The sequence below is a fragment of the Gouania willdenowi genome, chromosome 9 (assembly GCF_900634775.1).
Source record: "Gouania willdenowi chromosome 9, fGouWil2.1, whole genome shotgun sequence".
Classification (NCBI taxonomy): Eukaryota; Metazoa; Chordata; class Actinopteri; order Blenniiformes; family Gobiesocidae; genus Gouania; species Gouania willdenowi.
The window spans coordinates 32,149,623-32,167,513 of record NC_041052.1 but is presented as its reverse complement, the minus strand read 5'-3'; the positions used below and the strand labels follow the sequence as shown (position 1 = coordinate 32,167,513).

The following is a 17,891-nucleotide window of genomic DNA, read 5'->3' as shown; positions in this document are numbered from 1 at the left end:
TTTATTATGAAAACAACTAATAGCTTTCATGTTTTTCATGTTATTGGCTTGTCAATCACTGAAGCCTCTGAGTCTCTACGTTTAAGTTTCGTTAATAAATGGCTTATAATAACACATAATCGTCATAATGTCAAAATTCCTCTCAACTTTTAACATTTTTTTTTTTTTTACAAAAACACGGTGGGCCACTGGTGGGCTTCTCTACCACCAGGCTTAGCAAGTTTTCTAGGGGAAACCCTGGACTTATGAGACTACTGTTACGGTGAAATTTACGGTTACCTCTTCTTTGACTTGAAAACACACTCTGTGGTGATAAATGATGAAGACCAGACAGCAGAGATGATGAAGTAATAAAAAATGATTTAATCTAAACTAAATAAAAAAGTACAAAGCGGGATAGACAAAGCAGTGGTCTCCTCTGGCCAAAGGAGAGACGCGAAGCAGCAGGAGAAGAAGAAGAAGAAGGACCCAAAAGTTTCTTTCACACACATTTATACCCCACTGTCCCACCTTCCCCCTTCCACAGACAACAAAGAAGAGACCAGGGGGGGGAGGTCAGTGAAAGTTAGATGTGTGTGTGTGTGTGTGTTGTGGATGAGTGTGTGTGTGTGTGTGTTGTGGATGAGTGAGTGTGTGTGTGTGTGTGTGTGTGTGTGTGTGTGTGTGTGTGTGTGTGTGTGTGTGTGTGTGTGTGGGTGTGTGTGTGTGTGTGCGTGTGTGTGTGTGTGTGTGTGTTGTGGATGAGTGAGTGTGTGTGTGTGTGTGTGCGTGTGTGTGTGTGTGTTGTGGATGAGTGAGTGTGTGTGTGTGTGTGTGTTGTGGATGAGTGAGTGTGTGTGTGTGTGTTGTGGATGAGTGAGTGTGTGAGTGTGTGTGTGTGTGGATGAGTGAGTGTGTGTGTGTGTGTGTTGTGGATGAGTGAGTGTGTGTGTATGTGTGTGTGTTGTGGATGAGTGAGTGGTATGTGTGTGTGTGAATGTGTATATGATGTGTGTGTGTGTGTGTGTGTGTGTGTGTGTGTATGTGATGTCTGGGGAGGGTTTGGACGTGCTCTGGCCTTCGAGATTAAACTGGGGCCAACTGACATTCCTTTAGAGAAGCTGTATCATGGGAGTATACATAATTAATCAATTTTGCCACCACAATATGAAGTGCCCATGGTGTCCGTCATGTAGTAAACAAACAAGCTCTTAGCTGCTACGGGGAGCAGGAGGGTCAAATGTCATCAGCTGCAGCGGTCCTTTAAAACTTTTTCAGTTTATTTTATTTTGTGAATCTTTGAATTTTAAATCACAATTTTTATCATTTCCTAGTAACTGTGTTTTTGGCACTTAAAATATTTGAATATTATCTAAATTATATTGAGAATTAAATATTTTTTGCATGAATTTGGGAAAACTTAAATGAAAACTTTTGATTACTTGGGGGATCAATGCCCCCCCCTGCCCCCCTCAAACTCCAAGTATAGTGAACACAAGTGGGAAGTGGTTCATCAAACTGATGTCATGCATTGATTTATTTGCATCTATAAACTAAACATACATGTGTACTCATAGTGAGAACCAACTATTGTTATAGCTCCTGCTTAAGATCACTGTAACATATCCATATGTTTCAACCAATCTAAAAACGATGAAAATTTTTTTTATTTTTCCACGAATTTTGATTAAAAAAGGATTTTGGCTGAACACGTGAAAGTTAAACTTTCATGATCCATGAACGAATGTAAAGTTTGTACTTTACTGTTGTTTTACACTGTAAAAAAAATCTGTAAAATTTACGGGTAAAAACTGTGAAACCATGACAGTAAAAAACTGTAAATATAAATAATGGGTTTTTACTGTTTATATAACATTAAAATCATAGTAAACTCGTTAATCATGAAAAAACTGTAATGATTACATTTTTTCTCTTTAAAATATACATTCCCTCTCTCTTGCACCGTTTTTTTAACTGAAAAAAATACGTATAACATATTGCACTCGAGTACTGTATTTTGCAATTATTTTTTAATTACAGCTAAAAGTCAATGTGAAAGTGCAACAAGACACAACAGTAAAAAATATGCAATTACTATTAATATATATTAACTTTAAATAATATCGATTATATATTATTAAAACTAATTTAGTGATTTTAAAGAAAAGTCATATTGAATTTAAAAACCTCTTTTTCAAAGGAGTCCTGCGGTCTTAAAACATGATTTTTAAAAGCATCTCAAATGTAACAATGCTAAAAGATTAAACAAGTTTCCACAGTTAACGCGGCTGAATTTGAACTGGCCAATCAGTGCACTGCTTCTGTCTCGGGTTCGGCAACCGACACAGTCAGCCTCCTGCGCATGCGCTGATTGTGATTACAGCGCGAGTGAGTGGAGTCGGCTGGAGTGACCCGTTCCCGTTGGACATGGACATGGACATGGACATCACATCCTGACGCTGCAGTTTGAAGTCCATGGTTGTAACCGAGAGCTTCTTCACCTGCCGTCTTGAGTTTCTTGGTGAGTAACTCAGTACACATCTTTGAAGACGCTACACTGTAGTCCGTAAACCTTATGTAATGACATTTAGCTGCGCGTTTATGGGTATACAATTCTTATAACAGCCTGGGAAAGCCTATTAATTCAAGTTGGCATTGTTTTAGAAGATACATTTGTGTTCTTCTTTAGTCAGAAGTCATAAGAAAGCGTTTTGCACTACTCTGTAACACAGTGTAGGTTTTCCCGCCGAGCGCCAAGCTAAAGCGGGGCCGTCTATGTGCTGAAGCCCGAAGCTAACCAGGTTGCTTATGTTTGAATGCCACGTTATAGGTTGACAAAATGTATTCTTGTAATATATGTGGAGAAAGCGTCCAGTCTGTGAAAGCATATGTGTTACACTGTAGATTGCACCGCAATGAACTCCGACTTATTTTCAAATGTATTGGGACCAGTTGTAAGCAAGTGTTTTCTGGATATACAGCTTTAAAGTCACATTTCTATCGTCACCATAACTGGACGCCAACAACTACTCACCTGCCTTATTGTCTGTGGTAGGTTACACCAACAAACCTATATACTCATTGTTGAGTTTGTAGTGCATAGTGTGTTAGGATGTGATTTGGGACACACCCGATATTACTTATTTAAATGTCCAACCCGAAATCCCCTTTAAAGTATATTCTCTTCATTTCTTTATTCTTAGGTTCCTCCTGCTTTGCTGCTGAAACGTATATGTTGAGCATAGACGGAGAGATTGTCAACAACTACATCACTTCCTTCACATATGCCATCTGCTTGATGTTTGGAAGTTACTACTGCTTCAACATACACTACCCAGTGGAACTACGGTCAACACTGGAGTTCCGCCAACGGTAAAATGCATTTTTGTTATACTCCCAGAAATTGCAAAGCATTTGAGTTTATGTTTGTTTGTTTTTGTTTTCAAGGTGCTTCTTTTCAATAAATCCTGAGAAAGGCACCAAGGTGGAGTGGAGAAAAAAAAAAAAGTGTTTGCAGTCAATCCTCGAGTGTTAACACTAATAACTGACCTCACTGACCATGAGTGGACCTACCAGTGAAGAGGTCAGTGAAAATAATGCAAAAATGATAAGTCTTCAGGGACTGAGGGCCTTCTAGTTTACAAGGATTTTCAATCACTGGACTGGATTGTGTTACAGAGTAAAACTGCTTTTAACGGTGCACATTTTGTTTGTGCTTTTACAGATCCATCAACCCAAGCTCCATCCTGGCATGCTCCTCAAGTGTTTTCTTCTTTCTCCTCATCCATCGGTACATCATTGTAAGACTTTGTTATTCACTGGCTCCAGTGATGATTGAAAGGTACACTTTCTGTTCAATAATGTGCAGCAGTTTTGTTGTTGTCTAACTTGTTTGTTAGACCTTGTTCGTGTTGAGCTTTCCTGCTCTGGTTATGCACTTTAAGCATGCTTGTTTCTGGGTGAAAATCTTGTTGAAAAAAGTTATTGAATTGACATTGTAAAATTTCGAGTGAAAGTACATCTATAAGGTTCAGTGTTAAAATAACAAAACTGACAAAAATTGTTGCTTCAAACTGCTCATCTGCGTTTTATTTTTGACTGATTGATCTGTAACTTTCTAGAGTTTTAGAAGTCTGTTAATGTCAGTTGTAAGGCCACATTTGTAAAAACAGTGGAGGATCCCTCTAAATGATGCATTTGTTTTAGCTTGATGTTACCCCTACTCAGGGATGATTTTTCTTTAATAATATGAACCACACTGTTATTGAGTGTTTCAGCATTTTTATGTTATGTTTGTCATTTAAATGAATCCAGGTCTGATATTTAAAATACATTTTTTGATTGAGAATTGTTCCTACAAGTCATGATTGATTTGTGACATGTATCAATTCTGAAATTCTGTTTGTTTAGAACCTCAAAGATAAAAAAAAATAAAGAACAAGTATTAAAACATTTCAATTTGGTTTATTGTGGTTTTTACAAATTGATAGAAGGATACTGAGTTTAGAACTACCAGGTAGGAGGACTAGAGGAAGACCAAAGAGGAGGTTTATAGATGTGGTAAAAGAGGACATGAAGGTAGTTGGTGTCAGAGAAAAAGATACAGTAGACAGGTCTAGATGGAAGAAACTGATTTACTGTGGAGACCCCTGAAGGGAAAAGACCAAAGAAGAAATGGTTTTTACAAAAAAAAAAAAAAATTTTTTTTTGGGTCTTAATATTTTCACTTATTTCTTGTGATTTTTACAGAATAAATCTGTAATTTTCTAAATCTGACTGTTCATTTTCCATTCAAAAACTGTCATATGTCATGGCAAAAAGCTTATTTTATACGGTATTTTCAGATACATTTTTAAGTAAAACTGTGTAAAATATATATTGATACACCTTGTTTTTTACAGCAACATATAGAATAAATAACATTTGTTAATCGTAAAAACAACAGCCATAATACATTTATTTTCTGTAAATGGAGAAAATATTATACCGTAATTTTACGGTATATTTTCGGCAACCGCAGCTGCCAGGAATTTACCGTAAAATCAACATTTTTTTTTTTACAGTGTAGGTTTGGTTTGTCTTTTTGGATACAGAATAGATCTGTTCCTGTTCTGGGTCATTAACATGTCCTGTCCTTCATTACTGACGTAAAAAAATAAACTTGTTCCCGTTCTTTGTCACAAACGTATAAAGACTAGATCTGTTCCTAGGTTTTGTCACGGATGTATAAAGAATCGATCTATTCCAGTCATTTTTCACAGACATAAAGGATAGATTTGTTCCTGTCCCTTATTACAGACATATTGGAATAGATCTGCTCCTGTCCTTTATCACAAACGTGTAATATATCTGTTCCTATAGGTTTCATTACAGACGTATGAAGAATAGATCTGCTGATGTTCTTTGTTGCAGATGTATAAATCATTTTCCTGTCCTTAATTAAGGACGCACAAAGAATACATATGTTCCTGTCTTTTGTTACAAACATATGAGAATAGATCTATTCCAGTCATTTGTCACAGACATGAAGAATAGTTCTGATCAGGGGTACATTGAGGCAGCTGCTCCCCGTCTTCCCAGAGCTGTTGGACAAAGTGGCGCGCTCCTGGAAGGACCGGCCGTACAGCAACATGGGCGCAGTACCGGGCGCTTCACCCCTGGACTGCGAGGACATGGGTGGGCCTACTCTGTATGCCCGCAGTGGAGCCGCTGGTCGCTGCATACCTGCTCCCTTGGGTGCCTGTTGTTACTCCCCGGAGACCGAGTCTGCCGGCCAGGAGGAAGGAGAGGGAGGACTGACACGGTCCCCCTCTTTCCTCCGGTGACACAGCTGGACGTTCCCTGTTCTCCAGCTCCACCAGTTCTCGTTCCAAGCGCGCTCCCAAGTGCTCCCCACGCTCCCTCCTCCTTGCTGCTACAGCTTGACCCGACGGCTGCCAGGACAGAACAGTTTTCTACGGAAGTTCTGGCTGTTGCTGCTCAAAAAGGGAAAACACTGTCCAAAAGGATGCACCCACATTCATGTTTTTCAAAAATAAAAATAAAATGAGTCCCACTGACGCACCCATGCCGAAGGCCGAGGGTGCAGCAAACAAAAAACCAACAAAAAGCAGAACAAGTCACTATAAGCAGCATGACGGCGACGTCTGCTGTTCCCTTTTGGTTGGTGGGCTGTGCCCCCCCGAGCAGAGGACTGTGGGGTCCCAGCTGCCGTGCTGTCCCCTGGGGAGAGCGCACATCACTCCCCCTGGGGGCGCCAGCATGGTGCGGGGCCCCTGTGACGGGCGGACCGCTGCAGGCAGCCACTCTTCCCTCCAGTAGGGAGAGATGGGCCGATATCAACAAATATGTCAGGAGTTACAGGTTCAGGATGCTTAATCATGCCTCCCAGTTGCGTGGTGCATGGTGCGTCAGGACAATTGGTTCACCTCCATCGGCCTGAAAGATGCGTATTTCCACATCCCAATTTATCCTCCCCACAAAAAGTTCCTATGGTTTGCATTCCAGGGTATGTGTTACAAGTACTGGGTCCTCCCATTCGGCCTGTCTCTCAGCCTGAGGGTGTTTGTCCTGTAAACAGAAATGGTGGTGACCCCACTGAGGCGGCAGGGCATCCGCTTGGCCACTTTCTGGATGACTGGTTGCTTTTGGCACAGTCGGAGGCAGAGGCAGAGGCAAGAGCGCACACGCGTGTCCTGCTGCGTCACCTAGACAACCTAGGTTTTGTCATAAACATGGAAAAAAGCATGTTGGTTCCGAGTTCGGTGCCGTTCACGGCGCTTCTACCGCAGAACAGGTGGAAACCTTCACAACGTGCCTTGAATGTTTACAACCAAGAAGATCCATTCAATTCAGGATGTGTCTTTGTCTGCTTGGGCTTATGACGTCAGCCATTCTGGTGACCCGCCTTGGTCGCCTCCACATGCGAGAAATCCAGCTGTAGGTGGCCGCGTGTGGGCTCGATTTGGTGCGTCAAGGAGCACAGAGAGTGTTGGTTATGCAGGAGGGGAAAATGCAAATAAAGTTATGCAGGGAGAGCAATGCGATTCATGAAATCTGGAACTGTTTGCGGTGATAGTTTTAATGTGAGAGAGAGAAAAAAACAGGTTTGCTATGCGCAGAAATGGATGTATTGATATGACAATGGATTGATATTGCTTTGGACTCACTACTCTACTGATCTCCTTTCTCATCTTGTTTAGACCATCAAAATCTCGTGTTGTATTGATGTCAGGCCAGAATCAGCAGATCAGATGCGTGATTTACGCATCATCATTGATGGCACAACAGTGCCATATGAGTGTGCGTGACACAGCGCTGCTGAGACTTGCGCTAGATAATGGTCAGTAGTTCATCTTCAAAGAATGCAGACTGATTGACAGGCTGTGTAGCTGTATTAACTCAGATCAATGGTAGATCAATAGGATGGTTTCTGTCCTCATCTGCCTTTGCATGCACTGATCAGAGCAAAGTGACAGGACCAGATGGAGCACCCACATTCTCCACTGTTTATACAAATGTGGTTTAAAACCTTTGAAATGTCCTTATTAGAAGATCTATGCCTAACAAAACGCATTATTTTACACCATATTCCTTTTATCAACTTTTAAAACTGGGACTACTATATCCTGTGCGCCGCCATGTTGAAATGACATCATTGGTGACGTGATTAGCCCCTTTTAGTCCCTATAGGAGTTTAAGCTTTCAGGATCATTTAGCAGCTTTTTCAGTCAAAATGACAACTTGTGCTCCTTTTGGTTGCTCTAAAAATCAGAAAACTTAAACAAATTTTGATGTAAACCTCTTTTGTTCACTGAGAGATGATAAATTAAAACCGTGACACGAAAAAATCTGTGGCCACAGGGGACGACAGTTCCCATTCTGCTGATTCTACTGAGCAGCAGTGAATCCTGGTTGCCTTTATTTACATGCACACGGAGCTCTTCTCCTCTTATTCATGGCGTCTACAAAACAGCAGAGTATTTTACTCAAGCAATGCCGTGTCTTTGACTCACAAGTGCTAGCAATAGCACAGCAGGTAAAATTAAACAACTGGCTAACGTTGTGTGATAAAGGTTAATTTATTATCCTAAGCCAATAGCCACTTGACTTGTGGACTCATGTGAGTATTATTTGTTTATTGAGGACTCTTTTGAGTATTGTTTATTCTCAGCGGTGAATAATTAATTAATTACTAAACCTGATATTTATTTTTATTAAATCAGGTTGTATTCTTTTCTGTACTCATGTACTACTTTCAGCCTATTTGGGAATCAATAAGAGAATCAATAAAAAAAAACAAAAAACGGATCAATAAGCAGGAATCAATAAAGCATCGGAATCGCTAAATCCTTCCATCAATATACATCTCTACTGATTACAAGCCAGCTTCCTTAAACACTATTCCCCCACCGCATTATTTTCAGATACAGCACTGATATGAAGCTGTATGGACACAGATGACCAAAAAATATATATATTCTTCAATTCTAAATGACTTAAAAGTAACTTTTTCCAGTAACTACTGTAATTAGTTTTTGGTATAAGTAATCAAAATGGTAAAAGTTATTTTGTGAATGAAGTAACTAGTAATGGTAACTAGTTGTGTTTTTTCAGTAACTAGCACAACACTGATTATACTGACTTGGAGGGATTATAGTATAATCATACTGACTCCGAGGTTTTATACTGACTCTTAGGGATTTTTTAATTTTTTTTCATTTTTTCCAAAATTTTCCATACAGAAGAACACACAAGAAACAAAAAAGCAAACAAACAAACAAAAACAAAAAAACACAAAACAAAAATCAAGAGCTGTACAAAATACAATTACTGTATATGAGTAAATGTAATACAGAGGATCATACATACTCAGGCCTCCTGGGCAAGATGTATGTTTTCCATTTCTCCCAGATTTTGTAAAACTTGTCTTTTTGAAGTCTTTCATGAAATATAATTCATTCCATAACAAATATTAGGTATACCAGATAATACAGTCATTCAAGTTCAGGGATAAAGAATTTAACCATCTTTTTGTAATCGGTTTTGGTGCTGCTAAACTCAGCATACCAAACTGACTTTTCGTCTCTTTATCTACTGTACATCAATAGAATAAAATGAACCAAATAGTAGTTTGTCCCAGTTTAAAGTTGTTTGTAGATTTAAAATGATTTTCAATTTGATTTTAACCAAATTCCAAAAATTATCCGAAGAGACACTGACTCCGAGGGGTTATACTGACTCTGAGGGGTTATACAAACTCTAAACCAGTGGTTCCTAAACTGGGGTACGTGTACTCCTAGGGTACTTGAACACCTCATTTGTCAGTTTATTTTCTAACATTATAGATTTTTTTTTACATGTACACAGACTTTTTCTCATCCGTCAGTATAATTTGTGGCACAACTCTTTAAAATACACCAAAAGGTGTAGTTCAAATTCTAAAACGAGCAAAACATCAGAAATGAATGAATAAAAAAGGCATAAATTCATGGTTAATGTTGGACAATACACAGGAAAAAGTTTAGACGAGCCTACAGACACAATTAAATAATGTATAACATGAGCTAAGGAATACTTGTGATAAGAAATAAAGGATAAGGGGTACATGGAGCAATAATGTTTGAGAAACACTGCTCTTGACAACCCCTCAGAACTGTGCGACAAAATTACAACATTCTCACTTGCATTGGTTATCAACATTACAAATAGTAAATATGCAAACACAAAATTAAACATCAGAAGTGTGAAGTGTAACAAAAAAAGTTTATCACAACAAAACTAACAGTTGTTCGGCACTATATACTACAGTATGGGTGTGTCCCAGTTCATTGCCAGCATCAATAGATCCGTGGGAATTATTACGGCAGGTTGTAATTAAAGTGGGTACACTGCAAAAATCACATTTTGTTGAGAAGATTGTTCTTTGTTGTGTAGTTTGGTACTTTTGAACATCTGAATAAACAATCTTTGACAAAAACTAACCTAATCTTTGTACTCTTACTTACAAATTGTTACTAGTATTTCTTAAATCTGATTTTATTCTTGCTGTTGCAGGCTCGGAGGAATCAGAGCTGAGGGTTCTCCTGCTCTGTAACAACAGCCCAAAGAGAACCAGAGTTCTCAGCCTGGTGATGGGAGTAGAAGAGCTGTCCCTCGATGAACCCGAGAGCTGCCTGAGGTTCCGAGTTCCCATAGCTTTAATGAAGAAGACAAAGATGGTTGTGGTGGTTCCTCCAGACTTGCTCTTCTCCAAAACCACAGAGAAGAAGACTCGTGAAATGATAGAGATCTGCGTAAAGCGCTGTGATCCCGGCCCTCACGTCTTCCTGCTGGCCCTGCAGCCTGAATACTTCAGTGATCAGCAGATGAAGAATATCAGCAGCATCCTGCATATGTTTAGTGAGGACCCCTTCCATCGCTCTGTGATTCTGGAGCTGTCTCCACTACAGCAGAGTTTCCAAATGTTGGTCTCTCTTTATTTATATTTTATTGTTTGATTTTTAATTTGATTGTATTTTGCTGTTGTTGTAACATAAGAGGTTTGGTGAAGTGAGGGTGGAGGATGATGATGTTGAAGGCAGGCAGGTAGGAATGTGTGTAACCTAAATCCAAGTGGTTATGGTGCTGCTTTATTAATCCTGAGTCTTAAACAGTGATGTGCAGTCAGGGTAGGCAAGGTAGGCAGTGCCTAACCAAAGGTGAATTGATATATTGATTATTTGTTTTAATTATAATATAACTATAAATTATGTATTATTATTATTATTATTATTATTATTATTATTATTATTTATTTCAATTTCCTACAGTACCTATACGTTTGAAAGTGTTAGCATTTTGTGCGTTTCATAGCCTAAATGATTAAACATTGCTAATTCCTGGTACGGCAGAAACGCTGCGAAGTCCAACTCCGCTGTAAGGCAAGAGGAGGCCACACCCTCTCCCAAAGGCACATTGCTGCTCTGCATCTGGCCCCATAGCATGTTTTTATGTGTTTGCACATGCGCAGTCAGTCTCCTAAGATGAAAACCATTTACATAAAAAGGCAGCTCTCTACGCTGCCTTTAGACATAACCGTGCGATGCTAAATGCTATACGTAAGTTCAGAGTGCATTAGTGTGGCCTGCTACTTTCTCTAGCGAGTGGGTAGGATAACACTACAGACAGGATGACAGCGCTAGAGACGATTTCTTTTGAGGAAAATCTACAGCTTTTAAAAAATGGGAGACCAACACCTGAGCGACCAGACCTTCAGCAAAGGTAAGGTCAGAAAATTGTGGATGCGCATCACTGAGGCTACGTGTTTCTGTGTTTCCAACACAAACAACGAATGCGCTGCCGTGTCATGAGATATATCTTGTTGGGAGAGTATGGAGGCAAAATTGAATAATTGTTTATGTTTGTTTAATGGTGTTTTACGATGTTGATTTTGTTTGATTAACACTTGCCCGCCGAAACATATGAAATTGTCATTGGTGTCCACATTAGTGGTCTCGATTTGCAACGCCTTGCCTACCCAACCCTAGTGCTCACGGCACGCCACTGGTTTTAAAGCTTAAAGGTCGCATATCATGCTATTTTTCACCCATCTCCTATAGTTCTAAGAACTCCAAAAACATAGTATTTGAGGTTAATTTTCCCAAACTCGCCTGTTTTCCAGAGTTTTAGCCCTCCGAAAAGTCACTTTCTGAGCAACTCTACACAAACAGGCTTATTTGCGGCCTACTTATGCATATTCATGAGTGGGCGTGTCTATAGACGGGACACTGACTTTCTCCTACCCGCACGGTGACATAGGGCCAGAGGACGGCCTGCCCTCCTCCCACCCACTCTGTAGCTGAGCTAATGCAGCTTTATAAACACGAGAGAGCGTGGGGGTGGGGCTTTCAACGGTACATCCATAGACTGTAGAAAATACATACATAGCACTGCGCGAAGGACGCTGAAATGCTCACCTTTGTGGGCGTGTCTGTTTACATGTCAATCACAGCAGAGCGCTTCCTGGAGGCGCGGCTTCTCCAGCTCAGTGCTGCATCAAATTTGTCATCAAAGTGGGAACGCGTCATCAAATTGGAGTGAGGTGTTTGAGCTCGTCCTGCAGTAAGAAAGGAGCAAATCACCCTCTAACTAACGATTGATGGAATCAATAAAAAACACTTTAGGCATGTGTATGAAACCCATATAGCACTTAATCATGTTTAAAGCACAGAAAAGTTGATTTAGCTTAACATGGTCCCTTTAAGTTGACAGTAAAACACAACTGAACTAGACAAGCCAACAAAGATGACAAGTTGTTAGCTTTTTTTATGAAGTGGCTTTCTAAATTGTTATTTTTTTAAATTGTACTTTGGATTTTATTTGCTTTTAAATATTTATTTTTTCATTATTTATTTATCTCTCGTCTCTTTTTTTTTTATACAGGGATAACCTCCAGCCCTTGTTGGAATTGACCGAAAAGTGTCAGGGCCGAGTTCTGCATGAACAGAATTTTGAATTCTCAGAGCTGATGAAGGACTTTAATGTAATTCTGGAGGAGAAATATCAGCAGCGGGAAGAGGAGAAGTCCTCAAGCAGTTCAGACACTGGTGAGTTAGAGGAGAACCTGCATTCTGCTTCTTCTCCTCATGTTCTTCAATCTGGTGTAGAAAAGAAAGTTTAGCTCAAGCAGTTCTTCTGATGGCATTAGTCTCTGTGATCGACTCTCAATAGTTGATGAAGTTTGAAGAAACGATGGGTAGGCGACAAAAGATTTAAGATTTGATAATATTAGTTATTATTAATATTAATATTCGGTCATGCCAGGGTACCATCTAGAATATGTGGTTAAGGGTTTCAATCGGGCGACATGATGGAATAGTCGCACTTTTCCACGCTCCCGCTAAATTAACTCCTGTCATTCTGTATAGCTCGACCGAAAGCATTAATTGCTGCTGACATTGAATAATATTAATAACATATCACGCTGAGTAAGAACATGTCTAACACATCCAAGAAAGAGGTGCAAAAGAAGGAGGACTTGGCTGCGAGCACCATCATGGCTACGCTAACAACAATGCTAGCGGACCACAAGGCTTCTCTCTCACCGGAATTTACGACTGCCTTTTTCAAACAAGCTGGATGGCATTCAGACCACATTTTTGGACCACAGAAGCATCTTTCTTTGCTGGAGTTATCTGTCGACACGACCAGCCAGGATGTGATGGTCATTGACACCAAGTTAACGTCCGTAGCTGAGGAAAATGCTAAGCTGAAAGCTAAGCTAATAGATTTGTAAGCAAAAGCCGTCGTAACAACATTAGAATTGTTGGCCTCCCTGAAAACATTGAGGGTCCACATCTAACAATGTTCTTCTCTGAACACCTGGTTGAAGTTTTTGGTGGACACAGGTTAACGTCAGCCCCGAAGCTGGACCGTGCCCACCACTCACTAACAGCTAAGCCAGACCTCAGTGAGAGGCCTAGAGCAGTCGTGATATACTTCCACAGATTTCAGACAAGGAAGCTGGTGTTGCGGGAAGCTTGGAAATTGAGAGGCAAGCTGAAGTACAAGGACTACCCGATCCATATTTTAAATTTTGTTGCACAAATTACAAACGTGGGTTGGAATAAATGGAAAAGTAATGCAATGGTTAAATCCTACTTGGAGGAGCGAAGTTAATTTGTAAGCATTGGAAACTTTGAATCTGACAGATTATCAATGTCCTGTGGGGTTCCTCAGGGCTCTGTTCTTGGACCCCCTCTGTTTAGTCTTTATATGCTTCCTTTAGGACAAATTTTAGAGAATTGTAAATGTTGATTATCATAGCTACGCATACAACACACAACTATGGTTACATAGAAGTGTTGTGTGACTGCTGAAAAAAGTAAACTGCTGGATGAGTGAAAACTTCCTTTAACTAAATCATGACAAGATGGAAGTGATTGTATTTGGTAACTAAAGGGGACTGCCTTCAGCGAGTGTTTTGAGTCTCGATCTTTAAAAGCTAAAGACCAAGTCTGAAACCTTGGTGTTCTGATGGACTCAGATCTGACATTCAATCTATCACAAAAACAGCTTCTACCACCTTAAGAACATCTCCAGAGTGAAAGGTTTATAGACTCTGAAATATCAGAAGAAACTGGTCCATGCTTTTATCTCCAGCAGACTGGACTATTGTAATGGTCTTCTGACAGGAATCCCCCAAAAGAGCATAAAACAGCTACAGCTGGTTCAGAACGCTGCAGCTCGGGTCTTAATAAGAACTAAGAGGTCAGAGCACAGTCTTTACACTGGCTCCCAGTCAGCCTCAGAATAGACTTTAAAGTTCTGCTGCTGGTGTATAAATCTGTGAATGGGTTATGGTCCAGAATACATCAGTGAGATGTTAGTCAGGTATGAACCCAGCAGGTCTTGCAGATCTATAGACACAGGTCAGATAGTGGAGCCCAGAGTTCACATCAAACATGGTCACGCTGTATTTAGTTGTTATGCTGCAAAGAAGTGGAAGAAACTACCAGCAGAGCTGGAGTCAGCATCACATGGGAACATTTTTAAATGCAAGTTAAAGACATTCTTTTTCTCTTATGTATAACTGTGAGGGAGATTTTTGGCCATGTTGTATGTTGATGTAATGTGTTTTTTGCTGATTTTAAATGTTTTTATTGATGATTATAAATGTTTTTGCTGATGATTTTAATGTTCTTATTGATTTTTAAGCAGTTGAATGTCTTCTGTTGCACTTTTTGATTATATACTGTAAAGCACATTGAGTTGCATTGTGTGTGAAATGCACTATAAAAATACATTTGCCTTGCTTTGAAGTGCCTATTTTTCTAGTTAAAGCAAAATTTGGTGGAGAAATTATTTTGTTTTCGATTTTCAGACATTGAAGTTCAGATTGATGATTATCAACAGAAATATCCATGTTTAAGCAGCTCATAGACAATATTAATACAATCTTGTGTGTTTTAGGATCTCCACTCAGGATCTTGCTGCTGGGGGGAAACGAGCAATCCCAAATCAACCTGTGTAAACTAATTCCACAGAACCGAGACTTAATTCCAGAGAATCAAACTTTAATAGAGCAGATATCAGTTCTGCTGGGTCGGTGGAAAGGAACCACTCTGACATTTGTGAGGTTCTCCAACATCTTCAGCAGGGACAGAGAGTATGTGAAGCAGAGTTTGAAGACGTGCGTTTGCCTCTGCCATCCTGGGCCGAACCTCCTGTTGGTCCTTGTCAAACCTTCTATCTTCACAGAGAAGAAAAGACATCGACTGAAGTTCATGTTTGATTTGTTTGGTAAGGAAGCTTTCCAACGCTCTCTGGTCGTTACTGTCGATGGAGAAGATCAGACTAACTTGAGTGTGGACCGTCTGCTGGCCTCGTGTGGAGGACGCTGCCTCTACGTGATAGGAGAAGATGTTGGAGCATTTATGGAAAAGCTCAAGAGTGTGATCAGAGAGAAGGATGGATCTCTGAGCCTGAGCAAGATCAGCTCGAACGAAAAGAAGAATGTAGCTCTGAATCTGATTCTGTGTGGGAGCAACAGAAAGTTAAAGACCTTGGCCTCCCAAGTCTTCTCCATTCAGAGAGAGCTGTATGTACTGGAGCTGCCAGCTCTGTTTGGGGAATCTCAGGAGATTGTAATGAAGGAGTCATTCCAGTGTGTGTCTCAATGTGAGCCTCAGGGTGTCCATGCCTTCATACTGGTCTTACCTGCAGGTCCTCTGACTTCTGAAGACAACCAAGAGATTGAGATGCTGCAGAAGATCTTTGGCCCTAGAATATTTAAATTAACACTGATTATCTTCTCTGTGGAGTCTGAGCTGATACCTCCAGATCACTTCAACTGTTTGAAGGCACACAAAAAAATCCAGCAGCTCTGTAAGCGCTATGAAGAAAGATCTGATGTGTTTAACCTGAAGGACAAAAACCAAATCCCTGAGCTGATGGATATGATGGTTGAACTGAGATATTTTGGACATTCTGGTTACACCATAAAGACATTTGCTCACGCCCAAATCGAGAAGAACTTACTACAGGAGAACTTAATCAGAGAGCTACATGGAAAGCTTCAGTCACTGGATAAAAACCTTACAGGTGAGAATCAATACACAAAGTAGATCCACATGTAACCCTGGTAGATATCAGCGTCAACTCTTCTATTTAAATCTTGCACTATTTTGGTGCTATATCGCGAGAACTTGTAGGTTGCAATGTTGCCTGTCTTGTGATTTAAACATGGTGGAGCAGCTTGTTGGGATGGCATTGGGATGGCAGCTTGTTGGGATGGCATTGGGATGGCAGCTTGTTGAGATGACGGATGTCAGATCTTCCTATCATGGTGAAGCATAATTTTGATCCACTCCACCAGTGCGGTAGGAGACTTCACAGTCCCTGCCCCAATTACACACAGAAACTGGACTCCGTTATGGGAGATATACAGCCCCCAATTTAATAAGAAACTTTGACTTCTGGATTCAAAGACCCTCATCCGCTTTCACTTCTCCTAGATGAGAAGATGGGAGATTATTCATTATTGATGAATAACTGTGAGTTATTGACTGACTGTTGTGTGTGTATGTAATAATTTCATGGTCATTACTAAATAATGTACACCTCACTCATGGTTGCACTAAACACTGTATCATATATTGCATACAAGTGTTTTGTCTTTTGTGATTATATGCTAGTCCTCAACCTCCATTAGTGAACTTCTCAGAGCTTCTGATTCTAGTCTGGGATAATAACAGTTTTCCATTTACATATGTAGCTGTAATTTGGGGTGAGCAGTGTTAAAATAGTGGCGTGCTACCTAGAAGACTTTCAAAAATGTTTTGTGAACACTGCAAATCAGAAACTGCAGGATCCTTCATCATCAAGTCCACAATGGAATGCCAGGTGTCAAAGTCTGCTTCATGTGCCAGTTGAGAAATTTCAAGAGAGTCTAGCTGCAGAACCTCCACGCTCAGCTCCTGCTCCCTGAACTCCTGCGCGCTGAGCTCTAGAAGTGACATCAGGAAATGAAGAAAAAAATACAAAATAAAACCGATAGCATAGCCATGTTGGCTAGGCCCTTCCACAAGGTTTCTGTGCGATTTAATACCATTGTTAACCGGATTCCTCAGCAGTGTTACATTGAAAAAACAAAGTATAATGCACCTCATCAACAACATATAAATTGATCAGCAATTCCGTGAATGATTTTGATCGTTTAGATTTCTTCTAGAGACACAATCATTTTATTTGTACTCAGTCCTATCACAACCTCTTTGTTTTAACCTTAAAACGGGGATAAATGTGTTATACATTCAATGTTTAAAGATTCACAGCATTGTGAATACTTTGAAATTTTAAGTACAACATATGAAGGTAAAATTTATTCATAAATAATATAATAAATATAAAATGTATTAATATTTCATTAAGTCTGTTTAATGATAACTGTCACAATTATGTATAGAATCATAGTAGGATATATATATCTCTCTCTATATATATATAGATATATATATCTATATATATATATATATATATATCTATACCTATCGGTCCGTGGCTGGCGGGGTGGGTGGGTTGGTGGCGTCCTCTCTCCTCGGGAGGGCCGGGGCCGCCTCGCTGTGGAGGGTGGTATGTTGTGGTGTCGTGCAGGCCTCTGCTGGTCCTGGTGTGGGCGCTGGACTCTCGCCTGCTCGACCGCCCCCTGCTTTGGCAGGGCGAGCCACTCTGGGCCGGCGGGTGGCGGGGGTCGCCTCATGGACCGCTGGGGGATGTGGCTGGTGCCTGGCTGTGCCTGGGGGGTGGGGGGTCCCGTCGTGCTCCATGTGGCCGGCATGGTTCGGGGGGTGCCGCTGGGTGTGTCTCTGGCTGTGCTGCTCGGCACGTCCCTGGGGCCCGCAGTGCAGCGTGCCCGTCTACGCACTCTACCC

The 17,891-nt window shown here is 40.5% G+C and overlaps 1 protein-coding gene and 1 long non-coding RNA gene across 4 annotated transcripts in view; both read left to right on the top strand.

Annotated features, from left to right (window-relative positions):
* The window catches only part of LOC114469249 (uncharacterized), a 30,661-nt gene that overhangs the window by 2,821 nt on the left and 9,949 nt on the right, over positions 1-17,891 (top strand). The window contains exons 2-4 of one of the 3 annotated variants that reach the window (XM_028456559.1): positions 10,036-10,444; positions 12,403-12,566; positions 14,932-16,062. In XM_028456559.1, coding sequence (XP_028312360.1) covers positions 10,036-10,444; positions 12,403-12,566; positions 14,932-16,062 — 1,704 coding nt within the window. Of the gene's footprint in view, positions 1-10,035; positions 10,445-12,402; positions 12,567-14,916; positions 16,063-17,891 lie in introns of those variants that run through there. The other 2 variants (XM_028456558.1, XM_028456560.1) reach the window with 2 other exon arrangements.
* Positions 2,366-4,437, top strand: LOC114469262 (uncharacterized). The gene is made up of 4 exons (XR_003674744.1): positions 2,366-2,500; positions 3,183-3,351; positions 3,427-3,562; positions 3,719-4,437. It is a non-coding gene; the product is annotated as an uncharacterized LOC114469262 (long non-coding RNA).